This window comes from Polypterus senegalus, chromosome 1 (genome assembly GCF_016835505.1).
Source record: "Polypterus senegalus isolate Bchr_013 chromosome 1, ASM1683550v1, whole genome shotgun sequence".
NCBI classification, from domain to species: Eukaryota; Metazoa; Chordata; class Cladistia; order Polypteriformes; family Polypteridae; genus Polypterus; species Polypterus senegalus.
Genome location: NC_053154.1, coordinates 332923606 through 332944623, shown reverse-complemented (window position 1 = coordinate 332944623; position 21018 = coordinate 332923606). Strand labels below are relative to the sequence as shown.

At 47.4% G+C, this 21018-nt stretch overlaps 1 protein-coding gene across 1 annotated transcript; it reads right to left on the bottom strand.

Moving 5' to 3' along the window:
* Window positions 1–556: 556 nt before the first annotated feature.
* ppp1r15b (protein phosphatase 1, regulatory subunit 15B) lies at window positions 557–10175 on the bottom strand. Its single transcript, XM_039738627.1, has 3 exons — window positions 9666–10175; window positions 4355–5931; window positions 557–1435 (listed from the first exon to the last, which is right to left on the bottom strand). The coding sequence occupies exons 1-3, from the start codon at window positions 9808–9810 to the stop codon at window positions 1205–1207; spliced, it is 1953 nt and encodes a 650-aa protein (XP_039594561.1). The 5' UTR covers window positions 9811–10175; the 3' UTR covers window positions 557–1204.
* Between the last annotated feature and the right edge of the window lie 10843 nt (window positions 10176–21018).

The window sequence follows — 21018 nt, the reverse complement described above, 5'->3', positions numbered from 1 at the left end:
ATGTCCTGGTGTGGCCAGTCAGAGCGCAGACCTAAACCACAGTGAAAGATCTGAAGATAGCAGACCACCAACACTCACCAGCCAATGTGACCAAACTTGAAGAGTGGGGGGCAAATATCGAGGTGTGCAAAACTGATTAAGAGAAGAATCAACAGGGGGGTCAACAAAATGACCCTGACATTGGGGGGCCGATCCTTTATTAATCGTATAATATCTTGTTTTTGATGTTTTTTATAATTCTTCTGAACTGTAGCTGTGATGTCCTTCACTTGATGTTAGAGGTGGCACTGAGGAAGAAATATTAGTTTGTGTTTCCATTTCAGGCTGTAAAGCAAAAAAGAAAATGGGACTATTTCAAAAAGGGGGTCTTTTTCATGCCCACTGTGATGTAATCCCACCACAGCGTGAGGCCGAACTTTGACAAAGACGTGAAAGTGGGCTACATACCAGTCCATCCCGTGCTCGGTCACCAATTAGAATACGACATCAAATGTCCTTCGACAACCCAAAGTTGAATTTAAAACCAACAAAGCCATTTGAAGAGTGAACAGCAGAATCCTCAATATAAATATTTATTGTGTGCAATAATTCATATTTACATCATAGAAATATTTAGACTCTTGCCATTTAAAAAAAACCATCAAAAGGCCTACACGATGAGATGGCCTCCTCACAAACGCCCGCGTGCTCCTCACCTTCTCCGGCGTTCAGGTATCTAGTTTGTCGCCTACATTATAATAATACTAAAGAATATTCTTATTAGTGAAGCAAATGAACAACGCGCTCTCTGCGGTGCCAAAGCCAAAGCTGCCAGTTAAGATCTCGGCGAGTTTCGTCAGCCGGCAGTAACGACGCCTAAGCAGCAAAGTGCAACGTTCTACTTTGTGATTCTTTTGATTCAAGAATGGCAATAAATAAATAAATAAATAAATAAATAAACTCTTAGAAAGCAAAACACACAAAAATATACGTATACATACATACATACATATATAAAAATCTGCAAACTCACAAAGAGTTTAAAAATAGATTTCCACAAAAAAAGGTCGCACCGTTAAACGGTTAGTTTAGCCGCCCATTTTTGGGAAAAACAGCACACGCCAAGTGCGTTAAAAATCTAAATGTTAGATTTCACGTTTGTTAATAGTGCAATTTTGGTAAATGACTATGAAATTCAGTGCAAGGCATTCAACACCCAAGCGGGTCACGTTGGTGCCGAGGGGGGCGCCGTTTTTTCCCTCTGAAAGCGGGCTTGCATTTGTTGCCGATGGACATCGTGGAGACAGTAGCCAATGGCCTCTTCCGTTTCTCGAATCCGCCGCCCAAACCGGTCTCGGTCTCTTGCCATCTCCTCCCAAGGACCCCGGCGAGCAGCTCTCAGGGCAAAGTCCCACGCGTGCATAACGTGAACGTGAACGACAGGAGAAAACGTTACCTGAAATCAGAAAAGAAAAAGAGAGAGAGACAACTTGAGTCGTGCGGTGAACAAAAGAACGAGGCCTTTTAACGCGAGCGCACCGAGGATACGGTAACATTTGTCTCGTGTTACATCATCTGGTAAACAAGGGCTTATCATTTGGATTTAGTGCCACTTAAGTGGCCTGACGACATATCTCGGTAATAAACCTCCTCTGTTTGTTTCTTTTTATCTGAGGGATACTCGAGTATCAAAAAAAAAAAAATTAACCAATATGCTCACAGGAAATCACAAATAAAATGTTAATCCCGCACAGCCCGGGGACCTGGTGCCATCAACACTGTGCGGCCCTGGGGACAGCACTGAAGCCGATGAGTCAGCGGTGGCGTGTTTTTCTCTTCATTAAAGCAGGTTACCATATCTGAGTCATAATTGCAGGAGTATTGCATTAGACTCGGCCTCAAGTACCACGACGAAAAAAAATAATTTAAATGAAGGCCGCTTTGTTTGTTTCCGTCTAAGCTGAAAGTCAGTCAGTCAGTCATCGTCCAACCCGCCATATCCTAACTACAGGGGTCTGCTGGAGCCAATCCCAGCTAACACAGGGTGCAAGGCAGGAAACAAACCCCAGGTAGGGTGCCAGCCCACCACAGGGCGCACACACACACACACACACGGGACAATTCAGGATCATCAATGCACTGTAGGAGGAAACCCACACAGACATGGGGAGAACAACCCCAGGTCTCCTTACTGCGAGGCGGCAGCGCTACCCACTGCGTCACCGTGCCGCCCTAAGCTGAAAGCACGCGCTTTAAAAAAGTCAGGCGGTGCTGAGAATATCTAAAACTAGAGAGGTCCACTACTCGCGTGGCACGATGGTTTTACTGTCTGTGCCCAGATGACAAGTGAAGTTGGCAAGGAAGTCTTGTCTGGCTCAGGGTCCATCGACATACTCGGCTCTTGTGAGAGAATAATTTGGAGGTGACAACAGTTAAGTGTTGTGGTGTGCTTTCCATAATAAAATATATAGCATTTAGTGTTAATAAATGTCAGCCATCTGTCCAGGAAAGCAGATAAAAGGTCAAGCGAACAACACACACAAGGACGTACCAGGAGAGGGTTGACGTAACACGCCAGGGGTGTCCAACTCCGCTGCTGGTGGGCCGCAGGTTTTCATTCTAACCATCTTCTTAATTAGTGACCAGTCTGTGCAGCCAATTTCATTTTCACCTCAGTCTTAATTAACTCGACTCGGACCCCCTTAGTTGGCTCTTTTTCCTTAAATGAGCAGCCAATCAGTAATGAGACACAAAACACTTGACCAGCTAACCACAGTGTCTGGAAAGAACGTAAGGTGAAGGTCTGTCAGCAAAGTGAATCTGCTCGGGTCAGCAAAACATTCTGATGGCGGAATGAGAGCAGCAACAGGCCATGGAGTCAAATAAACGAGTTTCATGAACAGCGAGAATCGGCTTCTCATTGAGAGACTGGCTGGAGTCCGAAGCCCCAGTTTAGCTGGTCGTCTCGTTTCCGTTTGGCTGCCATTTCACGAAGAGGCCTGGGCTATAAGATGAGGGGGCAAGAAGTTTCCGGATCTACTCGCGGATAAGTCGGGGCTTGACTTTATCGTATCATTTCTGGTATTTTATAATGTCGGTCGTTTAAGTCGAATGCAGAAGACTCACGCTGTTGGTCCAAGAGATTACGATATGCTGATGCCCACCTCAGAGAGTCACCATGGGGCACACGGCCTTTAGTGCCTACGTGAGCACCCAGTGATACCCAAACTATTCCGAAGTGACATTTGCTCCGTTTTGTGTATCTCACCGCCTCATACGCCTTTATTTCCTTATCTACGATGGAGCGTTCGATCAGAAGGGAATATGAAGCTGGTTTGAAATTAGAAGTTGTTGAAGTGGCGAAAGAAATTGGCAACAAAATTCGATGCATCCGAGAAACTGCTGCGAGACTGGAGTATTTAAGTGTTGTATTTTTGAACGGATGTGTAAGTCGGGGTCTGATTTTATGATCGATTTTTCACATTTTAAGACCCGGTAATTAGCAGTGAAAACTGGTTAGGAGAAAAGGGTTCAAATGCAAAGCTGCAGCCACTGCGGCCCACCAGGAGCGGAGTTGGACACCCCCTGTAATAAAACAGCAAATGTACCGAGAGATCAGCAGATGTCCTGTAAACAACAAGACTGGACAGTCGTCACATACGTGTCAGAGACTTCAACGGTAGAAGAAGAACACGATGAACTAAAAATAAAAGTGATCGGCGTGTCAGCCAACGAACCAATCCGAGTCGAGTCGAGTCAAGGTCAGGTCTCTTCTGTAAATCCAGCTGCTTATAAACTGGACCTTCTGGCCATTCTGTAGCACAGGCTGCTGTGATGAACGCTGAGGAGTATTAAAGACACAGGGCAGCACGGTGGTGCAGTGGGTAGCGCTGCTGCCTCGCAGTAAGGAGACCTGGGTTCGCTTCCTGCGTGGAGTCTGCATGTTCTCCCCGTGTCTGCGCGGGTTTCCTCCCACAGTCCAAAGACATGCAGGTTGGGTGCATTGGCGATCCTACATTGTCCCGTGTGTGTGTGTGTGGGTGCCCTACGGTGGGCTGGCGCCCTGCCCGGGGTTTCTTCCTGCCTTGCACCCTATGCTGGCTGGGATTGGCTCCAGCAGACCCCCGTGACCCTGGGTTAGTCGATGACTTTGACTATTAAAGACACAATGAGCACATTTTCTCCTGCCTCATTACGGACTCAGCGTTTCCTTCTTTAATTAGCCCGTTTGATTTCTGCCACTCTCTGTGTGGGGCAAGCAGTGTCTGGACACAGGTACCACGCTGTAACTCTGCATTATCTAACAATGGGACACCATAGTAAACGGGCCCCACACAGACAGACGACATAAAAGTGGCATCACAGAGATACAAACCTTTCTGTGGAGGTCTTTCTTGTGCCCTCCGTGACATTCCACAGGAGCATTTCGCTTCTTTCTCCAGGGGCAGAGCCGGCGGGCGCTTCTGTTTGTACAGTCGTGCTTGCAATCCCTCTTTGGTAAGGCTGGCTTGGCACAGCTGGCCTTCTTTACGGTCGCCTCAAGTGTCCTGTCATTTTCCCATACAAAGCCCACAGGTGCCTTGGCATCAGGAAAGCTTTCAATGCACGCTTTAAAATTCAGGGGGTGGTACGGGTCAGTACTCTGAGAAAACAAGTTCCAGAGCTTCTCGTTTTCATCAATAGCAGAAGCCTGGGGGCCTTCATCATCATCATCTTCACTGTCGCCATCTTCTTCAGAACAGGATGAAAGGACTGGACTCCTGTTCTCTGCCCGGTTCCGTTCTTCCGTCGCAGAAGCGGAACATCCAGTCAAGCACGGGGAGGGCCGGGGCTTTGAAAAAGAACTCGACGCGCAGGCCGTAAAGTGCAGGGGGTTATAGGGGTCTCTCGGACTGATGAAGGACTCCCACAATTTATCGTTGTCCTCTTCCTCACTATCCCCAGAACTGCTGTCGCTGTCCCATGAGCTATCCTCACTTTCGGACACAGACCAGTTCTGGACAAAATTGACACAATTTGACTCGGCCCTCTTATCCACATCTTCGTCCCATGAAGGGGTCTTCCTTTCTTCATCCTGCGGATCTGTGGCTCTTGTAAGGGCCACATCCTGTAAGCCACTGGAAATTGGAGCAGAAAACATAAACAGATTATAGGGGTCACTGGTACTTGTGAACGACTCCCACAGCCTTTGACTTGCCTCCACGTCACACTCCTCTTCGTCACTACTTTCCCCCCAGAAGGACAAATCTTCACTGTCATTAATTTCGTCATAAGCGATACTGTGCAGACTTCCGCTTGCGCGCTCTACCACTTCACTTGCCTCCACGTCTTGAAGGTTTAATTTTGGCGGGATCTCCGGCTCGTGGCAGAACGGAGAATGGAGGACACCATTTGTATCGCCGAAGAAAAAAGCCGAGGGGCTTTCAAAGGGACTGCAACATTCAGGGTCGTCTTCTCCTTCTGCGTCAGCTTCAAGGTGACAAAACGTTGGTTCAAAAGAGCTGACCTGGCACGCCATGCCACTAGCGGGGTCAGAAGCGTCACTTTTGTGCCCTACCACTCGACTCGTCTCCACATCTTGAAAATGAACTCTGGGCCGGCTCTCCAGATCGCGGCTGAACGGAGAATGGAGAAGGGCGTTTGTATCACTGAGGAAGAAGGCCGCTGAAGTTTCAAAGGAATTACAACATTCTGGCTCTTCTTCTGCATCGACATCGAGATTGAAAAACATTGGTTCAAAAGAGCTGACCTGGCATTCCATGCCATTAGCAAACGAGTCAATCTCCCCCAAAGTCATGTTGTTTAAACTGGTGACAATACTGGCAGCGTTTTCCTTGAACGAGTGGGGCGATGAGAACAATTCTTCAACGTGGCTTGGGAAGCCAATATGCTGGACCTGGGAGCGCTGGGCAATGATCCTCAGGTGGATTTCCAGTCCACACATCTGAAAAACTAAGCATCAGAAAACTAACGTTAGGCAGAGGCACCTTTAGCCATACCAGTCAAAATGTGGACATTCATTAAAAATTGTGAATACAGCAGAGAAAGGCAAGCTAATAATAAAAATAATAAGTTGCATTTATAGAGCGCCTTTCACAAACGCAAGGTCGCTTTGCATATAGACGGGGTAAAAAAAAAAGATCACACAGAAGACAAAAGTTCAAAGAGGAAAGATGGAGGAAGAGGAGCAAACTGAGAAGAGACTGGAGAGAGTTCCAGAGTTGACAGCAGGGCCATCTTAACGCATGGGCATGCTGGGCAGTTGCTATTCTAATTCATGCTAATCTATGCTAATCCATGCTAATCTATGCAAATTGTGACTCGCTGAGGCGTTGTGTAGGTAGGGGGGCACAGTGCACTGCTTTGTCCGGGGGTCTATAAAGCTGTTAAGACGGCCCTGGTTGAAGGAGAGTCTTGTGTGAGGACCTGAGAGAGACACAAGGAGTGTGTGGAGCCGCCACAAATAGGGGCTTTGGGCCTCCCAGAGGCAGAGGGGGGCAAAGGTTATGTAGGGCCTTGAAGGGGAGAAGCAGAATCTGGAATTTAATCCTTGATGGGACTGGAAACCAGTGAAGCTGGGGGAGCACAGGGGAGACGTGAGCAGAGCGCGGTGTGTGGCTGTCGAGTTCTGAATGTGCTGTCGTCTCTGTAGAGATTGTGCAGGGGAGACCAATGAAGAGGGAATTGGAGTAATCAGTACGAGACGTTAGGAGACAACGAGCCACAATGAACCTCAATGAGTCTGAGCTTCATTAAAGGGCAGAAATGGACGGAGACGGGAAACGCGATGGAGACGACAGAATGAAATGTCGGACAGACACCTGATGTGAAGAATCAAACAGAACACCAACAGGAGCAGGTCTGACATCGAGAGGAACAGTCGGGGTCAGTAAGGAGTTTGGGCCTCCCAGTGACGCCACAAATAGGGGGTTTGGGCCTCCCAGTAACGCCGCAAATAGGGGGTTTGGGCCTCCCAGTAACGCTGCAAATAGGGGGTTTGGGCCTCCCAGTAACGTCACAAATAAGGGGTTTGGGCCTCCCAGTGACGCCACAAATAGGGGGTTTGGGCCTCCCAGTAATGCTGCAAATAGTAGGATTGGGCCTCCCAGTAACACCACAAGGTCAGGTCAGGTTCAGGAAGACATTCATCCATTAATCTATCCATCCAACTTCTTTATCAGGTTTTAGGGTAGCAGGTGCCTATCCTGGCAGCAACAAGCACGAGGCAGGAACCAACCTGGACAAGGCAGGGTGGCAGTTCATCTATAGCCAGAGCTGGCATCAGGGTACTTTGATACTTCAGGTGTTCACCCCAGGACCCTTCTCATATACGATAAACACACACGTGTAGTAAATGGGAGAAGCCCCAGCAAGTCACCACCAGCACACACCACAATCCACTTCTAGACCCAAGATTGTCCAATCAAGTTCAATCAGAACCCGCGGGGCATCTAAAAGGTGACTTTTATAAAATCGTACGTTTAATATGTGAGGCGAGTCAAAATGATTATTGAAAACGAGAGCCCAGCAGTGCAGAGAAAAGAGAAGCAAGAGACACTGGAAACTCCGACATCTGCAGTGTAAAACAAAACGTGCGTCGAGTAAGAACTCGCAGATCATAAACACTGCAGTGGAGACCAAAGGAGAGTCAACTTCACCGACAGTCACGACAAAGCAAATCGCGCAGATTCTAGAAGCTTCAGCTGCAATGCGCAGTCTGACAGCACTGAAACAAACGTGGGAGACCACCAGGACCCTGCAGGAGACGAGATGCACCAAACTAGAATGAAAGACCCCCGATAGGTTAACAGCTTCTGTCGCGGTCACTGCCACAGCCTTTCGACTTCCTCTGCTTTTTACGAGGAACGTTCAAGACATTCCCGCACTTTAAAACTCGATTAACAATTTCCAGAATCAAATGACATCACTTGTCTACATTGTCACCTTCGTTTGTGATGTCATTTCCCCAACTTTTTAACTCCTCCCACCTTCACAGTTTCCAACGAAAATATAAAAGTGCGGAAACTTTTGGCACATCCTATAAAAAGGTTAGCATTTCTCACTGAGACTTGACGCCAATCTTATTTGCTGCAAATACGAACACAAAGCAGTCCGTTAACATACGCGCTCCCGAGTGGCGCAGGCCTCTAAAAACGGGTCACTGGGGGTTTGTTAAACGGACCCTCAAAGGTATTTGTGATTTGCACTCGTCAGTTTGTTTCATTCAATTTAGACATTAACGGAGAAAAAAGGGGAAGGTGAAGCCGACCCAAACAGAAAGTGTGGGATTTTCTTTTCCTGCTCCAATGCCCGCGTCCGGTTTATTACTGGCATACACGGGTGCACACGCGAGTGCAGGGTGCTCAACTTGGCAAACCTCACACATGACCCTTGGAGTTTGGAAGGCATTGTCATACTAAATATTATATAAAATAGCCGACGTTCGCCCGAGTCCGAGTTTGTAAGTCTGGGTCAGTATTATTAAATATAAAAAAGAAAGAAAGAAATTCTGCCCCCGACTCCTGCTGATCTGGCCCTGTGAGTGAAGTGAGGGTCTTCGGACCAGCAACACCCTGGGGGTTTTAATCGAGCCTGGAGACCACCACACTCAAAGTAAATAAAACCCCTGGCAGCTTAACACTGCCAACTGATCCTGCGCTCCCTCATGTCTATAAATGGCCGTCATGCCACTGGAGTTAAACGAGCTCTCAGCTTGACTTGTGACTCTTCGCAGTTTCATCACCAAGTCCACTAATGTGTGACGGGTGCAGCTCCACATATAAAGAGGCGCTCCGACGACTCGTTTAGGGAGAATTAACAGCAGCTGGCTTTCCAAAAATACCTCCTTGTGGGAAGTCAAACGTGGAAATGCACGCCGCGCGCACAGCGCCACAACCAAAGGTATCTGTGCTGGTTAAGGCTTTGGCCTTCAAACCCTGAGGTTGGGGGTCCAGATCGAACTATGGACACCGCTGGGTGACCCCGAGGACGGCACTTCACCTGCCAACAGGAAAAATAAAAGAAATGTCACCGACTGTAGCTGCGAGAATGCAAGTCAATCCGCTCAGACCTGAACGGAGTCGCAGGGGTCTGCTGGAGCCAACCCAGATAGCATTGGGCACAAGGCAGGAACACACCCTGGACAGGACGCCAGCCCGCCCATCGCCAGGCACACACACACACACACGAGCCAATTTAAGAACCGCTCATTCATCCAACCTGCATGTCTTTGGACGGTGAGAGGAAATCCGAGCACCCGGAGGTGCAGCAGGGATTGGGAGGAGGACCCGCAACGCGACCCCTGGTGTCCTAACAGCGATTCTAAGACATCTTTGGTAATAAAAATCAAAGAGTTCTCATTTGGTAAAGCCACTGCTCCAAATCCTCTCTTAGCTGATCGCCATGACAGGCGAGTGGATGTGCGGCCAGCGGGATCGCCACACGCCGCGCGCCTTCCACCCTCCCGAGTCACCCGTCACGCGCCCCTCGCCTCGTTTAAGACACAAACATCCCACGGCCAACACTTCAGAATGCGGCTCGCCGTTTTCAGAGAAGCCACCCGCGTGTCCATTTGTGTCACCACCACTCAGCACACTCGTGACGAATACCCGGAGAGCCGCGAACGCCCCCTCCCCCTGTGGCCCGTCAGTGCGCGCGCTCGCCCGCTCCTTCGTTCCCCGACTTACCCGCCCAGAGCCCGGCGTAAACAACCTGCAGCAGGACGCGGAGCTGCTCCAACAGCACACTCCAGATCTGCCAGGTGCGGTGGACGGCTAAAGCGCCGGTCATCCCGTATCTGTCCATCCAGGTCTTCTTCGGGTACGAATCCATGCCAGTGGCTATTTGTGGTTCTCAAGACTTTCCAGAAAATGTACGGCTTGTCGTCTGGTTCTTTCTCTGCGCTTCTAGAGCGACCGTCGATTCTCGGCGAGGTGGGAACTTCATTTCTCCGTTAGGAATTGGTGGGGGAAATGGCGAGGCAAGGACCCGCTCAGGCCATCCTGGCGTTTCGGCTCAAGAGTAGCTACGTGCGGCGGCGGAGACCCAAAAATGTCGTCGCGTTAGAGCAGAGCTGAAAGTGCATCGACATGGCGTTCTCTGACAACAAAATGCCTTCCCGTGACGTGAGCTCAAAGAAATTTCCGAAGAGGTCGCGGTTTATAACGAGCCAGCTCTGGAAACACCCAACTACGAGTGGCCTCCCGGAGGAGGGGACAGAGGCGAGTGACGGGCAGGGGCGGAGCGGACAGAGGCGAGTGACGGGCAGGGGCGGGGCGGAGCGGCGACCGGCTGCGGGTCGGATGAGCTATGGTGTACAGCCACTGGGCAAACGACTAAAAAAATAAAGTCATAAATGAACAAATAGCGGCGTCCGGTCACAGTGACCCGCGACAATGTCCACGACACGCTGGCGCTGAAATCACCAGGCGACCGATAACGAAGACGGCTGCGCAAACCGTGACGTCAGCGAGTTGTCGTGCGCAGCAAGAACGCCGCACGTGGGCTGTCTTCTGGGCCTCTTCGGCAAGATAACGCAACCGTTGCCTAAGAGCAAAGCGTGCCTGGCTGGAGACACCGCTAATCACAAGAAGACTGGGGACCAGTGCGAGGAGATGCACAGTAAAAGAAGTCCCAGAAATTTCGAGGCTAGGTGGGTATTTAAGATCCGGACGTTTCCAGGTAAGGTAGCTAAGACTCCCTAACCACGGAGCAGGCTTGTCGCATATTGATTAGCAGACACAAGTAAGAATGTCACTGTCCTCTGCACACATCCTAGTAGTGTGACCCTATTTGGACCAATTTGCATATACGAATAATGTGAACAGATCTGACCAACAACACTACAGTACCTCGAGCTCATTTGGTTACATAAACATCTTTCACAAATTCTCCATGATGATAGTACAGTGTCCACTATAGTGTTGGGGACAAGGACACGTTTCTCCTCGATTTACCTCCTCTGCTCCATAACATCATTGCAGGCTTCACTTTAAGGGGATTTGCATACATTTGAGTCACACCCGGGGGTGCAGCACAGAACACAGGGTCCCGTACAGAAGCAGTCTCTGTGGGGCCCTTCCTCTTGAAAACAAACCTTTCATTTCAGGCTTAAAGGGTCCACCTCACCCAGTGGGCTCTGGGTAATCATTACTCTTCTTCCCCCCCCCACCCCCCATTACAATGCCCATGGTCACACCGTGTAGAAAGGACATTCATTTCAGGGCACCATAATATTTGGGATGATTGGCACCACAGGGGTTTGTGGCTTCATAAGATACCTCGGCTTGTTTCTACCCTTTGGAGGATAGCAGCCGTGCCAGTGCCAGTCACATTGCCCACATTCTGGACACACCACATAGAAATGACACTTTTTCCCATTTCAGGATACTATAATGTTTGGGACACAGCAGTGGCACATCTACTAAAGCCGTCATATTTAGGACTTTGTCGCATATGACTGGCATGCAATGACAGCTTGAAGTCTGCGGCTCTCCTCTGGTGATGTTCTGCCAAGCCTTTAATGCTGCCATCTTCAGCTCCTTCTTGTTTGAGGGGCTTGTCCCCTTAAGTTTGCTCTTCACCATATGGAAGGTCTGCTTAGTTGGATTGAAATTGGGTGACTGGCTTGGCTATTGAGGAAGTTTCCATTTCTTAGCTTTGATAAACGCCTGTGTGGCCTCAGCGGTCTATTTGGGTCATCATCTTGTAGGATGAAGTGCCGTCTGGTGAGTTTGGAGGAATTCACTGGAACTTGAGCAGATCAGATGTTTCTACACACCTCAGAATTCATTAGGCCACTGGCGTCAGCAGTGACATCATCAGTGTGCCAGGACCTGTGGCAGCCATACACACCCAAGTCATAAGACCCCCAGCACCACCATGTTGAACAGATGAGGTGGTCTGGTTTGGATCTTGGGCAGTTCCTTTCTGTCCCCACACGTTGCTCTCACCATCATCCTGATCAGGTTCCTCTTTGTCTCGTCTGTCCACAACACCTTTACCCAGAATTCTGCAGGCTCTTTGAAGTCCTTTTTCACAAACTGTAATCTGACCCACCTGTTTTTATGGTTGACTGGTGGTCTGCATCTTGCAGTGTGGCCTCTGTATTCCTGTTCATGGCAGTCAGCCCCCTGAAGACTGTTTCTGGTCTGTCGGACAGGCATTGGGACTGTTTCTTCACCACAGTGTAGTTTCTTCTGTCATCAGCTGTGTTTTGGGGGTGGGGGATTGTTGAACGGGGTCTTCCTTGGCCTGCCAGTCCCTTTGTGATTTCTGAGCTCACCAGTGCGTTCTTTCTTCTTCATGATATTCCAGACAGCTCATTTGGGCCATCCTAAGGTTTTATTGTTGTTTTACAGCCTCATGATGACTTCTTAGGCTTTCATTGGCACATCTCTCGCCCTCATGTTGAACAATTCTTCTTCTTCTTCTTTATCTTTCTGCTGCTCCCTATAGGAGTTGCCACAGTGGATCATCTTCTTCCATATCTTCCAGTCCCTGTCATCTTGCTCTGTGACACCTGTCACCTGCATGTCCTCTCTGAGCACATCCATAAACCTTCTCTTAGACCTTCCTCTTCTCCTCTTGACTCACAGCTCTATCCTTAGCATCCTTCTCCCAGTATACCCCTCATCTCTCCTCTGCACATGTCCACACCAACGCCATCTCGCCTCTCTGACTTTATCTCTCACCCGTCCCACCTGAGCTGACCCCTAATGTCCATCCTCGTCACACCCAATGCAAATCTTAGCATCTTTAACTCTGCCACCTCAGCCACCGTCTCCAGCCCATATGACACAGCTGGTCTCACTACCGTCCTGTAGACCTTCCCTTTGACTCTTGTTGATACCCGTCTATCACAGATCACTCCTGACACTCTTCTCCACCCTGCCTGCACTCTCTTCTTCACTTCTCTTCCATAATCCTCGTTACTCTGTACTGTTGATCCCAAATATTTAAACTCCTCCACCTTCGCCAACTCTACTCCCTCATCCTCACCATCCCACTGACCTCCCTCTCATTCACACACATGTATTCTGTCTCGGTGGTCCTACTGACCTTCATTCCTCTCCTCTCAGATCTCCACCTCTCCAGGGTCTCCTCCACCTGCAGATCACAATGTCATCAGCAGACATCACAGTCCACGGGGACTCCTGTCTAATCTCGTCTGTCAGCCTGTCCATCACCATTGGAGATAAGAAAGGTCTCAGAGCCGATCCCTGATGTAATCCCACCTCCACGGTCACACTCCCCTTGTGCCACTCTCACATACTTCTCTGCCACTCCCGATTTCCTCATCCAACACCACAGCTCCTCTCAGTCTCCCTGTCATGTGCTTTCTTCAGGTCCACAAAGACGCAATGCGACTCCTTCTGCTCTTCTCTCTAAACTTCTCCATCGACATCCTCAGAGCAAACATCACATCTGTGGTGCTCTCTCCTGGCATGAAAACTAACACTGGACAATCTTACTACCACTACTACTGTTGGATTTATATAGCACCTTTCCAAGGCTCAAGGTGCTTAAGATACAAATATTTTCTGGATACAACAATAGACAAATAAATACGGGATAGACAAAGCATCAAATAGAATAAAAGAAAGAATAAACCAGAGTGTAACACTACCAGCGCCTACAGACTCCAAAGGTAGAAGAAGTGTTGGGATTTCTACACGGGGTGCACTTCAATCACAAGTCTGAATCGTTCAACTGTGGAGGAATGTCTTTGTTCCCAAACACACAGAGGGCACTGCGTTTGTTGTTGTGAGTTTTGTTTTCTTTCTTTTCCAAATCCATCCGTCCACCAAACCTGCTTTATCCTGAGCAGGGTCACAAGGAAGCAGGAGCCCATCCCAAGAAGCATCGGGCACAAGGCATGAACAATCAATCCCTGATTGGGGTGCCAGTCCATCGCAGGGCTAACACACTCATCAGGGGACAATTTAACAGTGGAAATCCACCTCACCTGCACATCTGTGGACTGTGGGGGCAACCCGTGCAGACTCCATGCAGGGAGGATTTCGGGACGTGACCTCCTTGTTGGGAGGCAGCAGTGCTACTGACTGTGCTGCCCTCTTTACATCGCCAAGTCTCTCTCTGTTATAGAAAAGAAAATCCTGAGACGAGATGAGACTTTGGCTGTGAGATTTTTCAAGTCCCGCCCTCCTCTGAAACCACGCCCACAGTCCTCTCAACTCTCATTGGTGCGAGTGCTTTTGTCAGACACACTTCCTGCGCTCTCAGCTCTTATACATTTTAATGTCTTCCTCCCTTTAAGTTCCCAATTAACGAAGACGTATTACGTCCAAATCCTATTGAAGAATTTCATACCGAACAAATGAGTACACGAGCAATCCTAGCACCGAGAAACGATGAAGTCAAACAAATTAACGTGAAAATTGTCGATCGGCTACACGGCAAATTGGTTAAATGCGTACCAATAGACTCTGCTGAAGTAGTTGGTGGTGATGGTGCGGAAGACGAAAACATCAACTTACAATATCACGAAGAATATCTACAACCATTAACACCGTCTGGTCTTCCACCGGCCGATTTACTGGTGAAAGAAGGACGTATCCAAGAAAGGTCATGTAGTCCATCATCAGGGGATAACGAGACACCGAAGGAGATCTCGATATGCCACTCGTATTAAAATGTTCCAGTAGAAGAGCTTCTGCTATGACAATCAACAAATCGCAGGGACAAACATTCGAAAAAGTCGGTTTGTTTATTAGAGAGAAAGAAACGAAATTCACTCACAGGCAGTTCTAGGTTACCAAGTACGACCAAACACAGAATCAAAATTCAATGCGATGTCGATGAACATTTACAGTAAAATCATTTTAAAAAATACTTGCATATTCATTTCAAAGCCAAACAGCATGAAATCGTGTAACGCAATGAAAAACTCTGAGCGCAACACGACACAATTTCCATCCCTTTTCCAACCCACTGAATCCGAACACAGGGTCACGGGGGTCTGCTGGAACCAATCCTGGGCAGGGTGCCAAAGGGGACAATTTAGGATCGCCAATCCACCTGACCTGCATGTCTCTGGACTGTGAGAGGAAACCCACGCGGACACGGGATGAACATGCAGACTCCACGCAGGGAGGACCCGGGAAGCGAACCCAGACGGGCCTCCTAACTGCGAGGCAGCAGCGCCACCCACCCTGCCACCATGTCACCCTGACACAATTTTCTTTCAATTTATTAAGTCTTCCTATTTTTTACTATGGTTACTTACTCACTGTAATGTAACATAGCGAGTTCTATTCTACATGTGTAACAATTCCCATTTGTTTAAATTGTACACCTGCACCCTCATACACAAGCGGCAGAACCGCAGAGACGTGTGTGTAGCGCCTGCCCAGGGCTGGTGAGCAAAGCCCCTTAGTTTCATATCATTTTGTTATCCAAGGACCTTCAATAACACGACCCTAATGAAACACCCATCTACAAAACGGGCTCAAAGGTACAGTGCCATGCCATGCCACGTATCACTATGAGATAACGAGAATAACATTAACATTGAGAGATACTGTATAGTCCCTAATTAGGTGACACAGTGGCACTACTGAGGTCCTGCATTAAGGAGACTGGGGTTCAGATCCCGAGTGCTCCCATCGTAGTCTCCTTGTTTCAGCCTGCACGTCTTTCCACAGTCCAAAAACGTGGAGGTTAAGTGAGCTGCTGTTGGTAAATCGTCCCTAATGTGTGTTCACCTGGTGATGGAGTAGCATCCTGCCTTAAGCTTGATGGGATAAGACCAGCAGTGGGCAGCGTCGGCGGTCCTGGAGAGTTGCAGTGGCTACAGGTTTTTGTTCCAATCCAGTTTCTTAATGAGAACTCAGTTATTGCTGATGATGACACACTTATTGCTTAAGTGACATTTTGATGCTTCATTTTAGTGGTCTCGCTTGTTAAGGTTCCCCACCCTCGATCTTAAACTGCTGCATTCTCTGTTTTAATGGCTCCTTATTAACAAGAAGATGTAAAAGACAAGGCAGGCAGCAGTTCTCCATCTTGCTTGTTTCCTTCTACATCTCTGTGTGTTCATCATGCACGGTTTGATTGAATAAAAGACTTAAGAGGAAAATGTGACAGACTGAAAAGGACCCTTTTTAGGTTTCAAATCATTTGGATGATGTCCTACGATATAAGAACCTAACACTACAGACAAACATTTGTTAGTTAGAATTGTCTGTTATACCTGCATTGTTATCACTCTTTAATTAATGTTGTTCTTTATCAGTATGCTGCTGCTGGAGTCTGGAAATCTCCCATTGGGATTAATAAAGTGTTTGTCTATATGTCTGTCTATCTATTATATAGTGCCTTTCATTTCTATCTCTCTATTATATAGTGCCTTTCATCTATCTACAGTATCTGTCTATTATATAGTGCCTTTCACATCTATCTACAGTATCTATCTATCATATAGCGCCTTTCATCTATCTACAGTATATCTATTATATAGTGCCTTTCACATCTATCTATCTATCTATTATATAGTGCCTTTCACATCTATCTGTCTATCTATCTATTATATAGTGCCTTTCACATCTATCTGTCTATCTATTATATAGTGCCTTTCATTTCTATCTCTCTATTATATAGTGCCTTTCACATCTATCTATCATATAGTGCCTTTCATCTATCTACAGTATCTATCTATTATATAGTGCCTTTCATCCATCTATCTATTATTATATAGCGCCTTTCCTCCATTTATCTATTATTATATAGTGCCTTTCATCTATAGTATCTATCTATTATTATATAGTGCCTTTCACATCTATCTATCTATTATATAGTGCCTTTCATTTCTATCTCTCTATTATATAGTGCCTTTCACATCTATCTATCATATAGTGCCTTTCATCTATCTACAGTATCTATCTATCATATAGCGCCTTTCATCTATCTACAGTATCTATCTATTATATAGTGCCTTTCACATCTATCTGTCTATCTATTATATAGTGCCTTTCATCTATCTACAGTATCTATCTATTATATAGTGCCTTTCACATCTATCTGTCTATCTATTATATAGTGCCTTTCATTTCTATCTCTCTATTATATAGTGCCTTTCATCCATCTATCTATTATTATATAGTGCCTTTCACATCTATCATATAGTGCCTTTCATCTATCTACAGTATCTATCTATTATATAGTGCCTTTCACATCTATCTATCAGCGCCTTTCATCTATCTACAGTATCTATCTATCTATCATATAGTGCCTTTCATCTATCTACAGTATCTATCTATTATTATATAGTGCCTTTCACGTCTTATCTATCTATCATATAGCGCCTTTCATCTATCTACAGTATCTATCTATCTAACAAGCCATAAAATGAAATACGGTCTGAGATTGACAAGGATTGGTTTCTAATCAAGCAATTGGGTTGGAATGAACACCTGCAGCCACTGCGGCCCTCCAGGACCAGCGACACTGCCCACCCCTGGCATAGACTCCTACTGCCCTGACGCTGCCCTGGAGAGGTGGGTTAGGAAGGTGAATGGAGGGACTGATGTTCCCTAATTGTCACTCGTACGGTTTGTTGTGTGTGGTGCTTTTCTCTTGCCTGCCTGTTTATTTGATCTCCTTACACGTCACAGTAGAGCGACTTTGTGAAGTAAAACCTAAACACAACGGTAAATAGTCAGTTTGAAAACAGAGGCAAGTGCAATGAATAGAAGCCGACGCAATACAACTCCTTCGCAGTGGCTTATGGGTAGTTTGAACACACGCACACACACACACACACACAGTGCTCAGTTATTAGTCCCGTTGAAGCCAACGTCAGATGAACGTGAATGTTCCACTCAGGGTTTGAACTGTCGAGCAATGTGCCGTTGTGAGATTTTCATTGGCACATTGGGAGTAAAACCTGCTGAAATTCACCAAATTCTGCACCCGCACTCAGTGAAGAGCAAGATACAAAAATAAAAAGTGACCTGAATGGAGGCGGACACACAATTGGCTCTTTGTCTTAACAGGATGACGTACTTCATACAGGGAGCACTACATGGAGGTAGTTGTGCATTTGGTGATCGCTTTATTTCAAGTCATAGGTATCTGCAAATGTCCAACTCAGCCACAGGGGACACACAAACCAGTGCGTCTCTTCAATTGGTCCCAAGCCCGGGTTACGTCAGGAAGGGCATCCGGTGTAAAATTCTGCCAAATCAACATGCGGACAACAATACAAATTTCCATACCGGATCAGTCGAGCCCTGGGTTAATAATGACCGCCATCAGTACTGTTAGCCAACAGGGTGCTGGCGGAAATTGGGCTACTGTTGGCCGAAGAAGAAGAAGAAGAAGAGGGGGAGACATGTCCGGAGGCAGGAGGAGAGGAGGAAGGTAAAGAAAGTGGAACTGAGGGCAGGAACTTTGAATGTTGGCAGTATGACTGGTAAGGGCAGAGAGTTAGCAGGTATGATGGAGAGAAGGACGGTTGATATATTGTGTGTGCAGGAGACTAAATGAAGGGGAGTAAGGCCTGGTGGATCGAGGTGGGTTCAAATTGTTCTATCATGGCGTGGATGGGAGGAGAAATGGAGGAGGAGTTATTCTGAAGGAACAGCACGTCAAGAGTGTTTGGAGGTGAAAAGAGTGTCAGACAGAGTGATGATGATGATGATAAAGCTGGAAATTGGAGGTGTGATGATGAACGTTGTTAGTGTATTTGCACCGCAGGTTGGGTGTACAATGGAGGAGAAAGAGGATTTATGGAGTGAGTTGGATGAAGTGATGAACAGAAAGTGGTGATTGGAGCAGATTTCAATAGACATGTTGGTGAAGGGAGACGAAGAGGTGATGAAGAGGTGATGGGTAGGTATGGTGTCAAGGAGAGGAATGAAGAAGGTCAGAGGATAGTGGATTTTGCCAAGAGGATGGACATGGCTGTGGTGAATACGTATTTGAAGAAGAGGGAGGAACACAGGGTGATGTATAAGAGTGGAGGAAGATGCACACAAGTAGATGACATCCTATGAAGAAGAGTCGATCTGAAGGAGATTGAAGACTGCAAAGTGCTGGCCGAGGAAAGTGTAGTTAGACAGCATGGGATGGTGGTCTGTAGGATGACAGTGGAGATCAAGAAGAGGAAGAGAGTGAGGGCAGAGCCAAGGATCAAATGGTGGAAGTTGAAAAAGGAAGACTGCAAGGTTGAGTTTAGGGAGAAGGCGAGACTGGCACTGGGTGGCAGTGAAGAGTCACCAGACAGCTGGGAAACTACAGCAGATGACGTAAGGGTGACAGCAAGAAGGGTGCTTGGCATGACATCTGGAAAGAGGAAGGAGGAAAAGGAAACCTGGTGGTGGAATGAGGAAATACAGGAGAGTATACAGAGGAAGAGGATGACGAAGAAGAAGTGGGATAGTCAGAGAGATGCAGAAAGTAGACAAGAGTACAAGGAGATAAGGCGCAAGGTGAAGAGAGAGGTGGTGAAGGCTAAAGAAAAGGAGTATGATGAGTTGTATGAGAGGTTGGACACTAAGGAGGGAGAAAAGGACCGGTGGGCTACAGAGGGGGGCCGAGCTGGGAAAGATGAGCAGCAGGTTAGGGTGATAAAGGATGAAGATGGAGACGTACAGAAAAGTGAGGAGAGTGTGTGGAGCAGATGGAAAGAGGACTGTGAGAGGCTGATGAATGAAGAGAACGAGAGAGAGAAGAGGTTGGGTGATGTGGAGATCGTGAATCAGGAAGTGCAACGGAATAGCAAGGAGGAAGTAAGGACAGCGATGAAGAGGATGAAGAATGGAAAAGACGGTGGTCCAGATGACATAACTGTGGAAGCATGGAGGTGTTTAGGAGAGATGGCAGTGGAGTTTTAAACCAGATTGCTTAATGGAATCTTGGCAGGTGAGAGGATGATGAGGAGTGGAGAAGAAGTGAACTGGTGGGCCAATATTTAAGAATAAGGGGGATGTGCAGGACTGTAGTAACTACAGGATAATAAAATTGATAAGCCACAGCATGAAGATATGGGAAAGAGTAGTGGAAGTGAGGTGATGATGAGTGAGCAGCAGGATGGTTTCATGCCAAGAAAGAGCACCACAGACGTGATGTTTGCTCTGAGGATGTTGATGGAGAAGATTAGAGAAGGACAGGAGTTGCATTGCATCTTTGTGGACCTGAGAAAGAATATGACAGGGAGACTGAGAGGAGCTGTGGTGTTGGATGAGGAAGTCGGGAGTGGCAGAGAAGTACATAAGAGTGGCACAGGATATGAACGAGGGGAGTGTGACCTGGTGGTCTGCGGTAGGAGTAATGGAGGTGGGATTACATCAGGGATCGGCTCCGAGACCTTTCTTATCTCCAATGGTGATGGACAGGCTGACAGACGAGATTAGACAGGAGTCCCTGTGGACTGTGATGTCTGCTGATGACATTGTGATCTGTGAGGAGACCCTGGAGAGGTGGAGATATGAGAGGAGAGAAGAATGAATGTCAGTAGGACCACCAAAACAGAATACATGTGTGTGAATGAGAGGGAGGTCAGTGGAGTGGTGAGGATGATGAGGGAGTAGAGTTGGTGAAGGTGGAGGAGTTTAAATACTTGGGATCAACAGTAGAGAGTAACGGGGATTGTGGAAGAGAAGTGAAGAAGAGAGTGTAGGCAGGGTGGAGAAGAGAGTGTCAGACGGGAATCAGCAAGAGTGACAGGGAAGGTCTACAGGACGGTAGTGAGACCAGCTGTGTTATATGGGCTGGAGACGATGGCACAGAAGACAGAGCTGGAGGTGGCAGAGTTAAAGATGTCAAGATTGGCATTAGGTGTGACAAGGATGGACAGGATTAGAAATGAGGACCTTAAAGGGTCAGCTCCGGTGGGACAGTTTGGAGACAAAGTCAGAGAGGCGAGATTGCGTTGGTTTGGACATGTGCAGAGGAGAGATGCTGGGTATACTGGGAGAAGGATGTTAAGGATAGAGCTGTCAAGTAAGAGGAGAAGAGGAAGGCCTAAGCGAGAGAGGAGATGCAGGTGACGGGTGTCACAGAACAAGATGACAGGGA

Bases quoted from the DNA above. Each gene is read 5' to 3' on its own strand.
- ppp1r15b (XM_039738627.1), bottom strand. From the start codon at position 9,810: ATGGATTCGTACCCGAAGAAGACCTGGATGGACAGATACGGGATGACC. The intron at 5,932-9,665 runs GTAAGTCGGGGA...TCTGATGCTTAG, and splicing joins TTACGCCGGGCTCTGGGCGG to TTTTTCAGATGTGTGGACTG. The intron at 1,436-4,354 runs GTTTGTATCTCT...TTCTGATTTCAG, and splicing joins AGAAAGACCTCCACAGAAAG to GTAACGTTTTCTCCTGTCGT.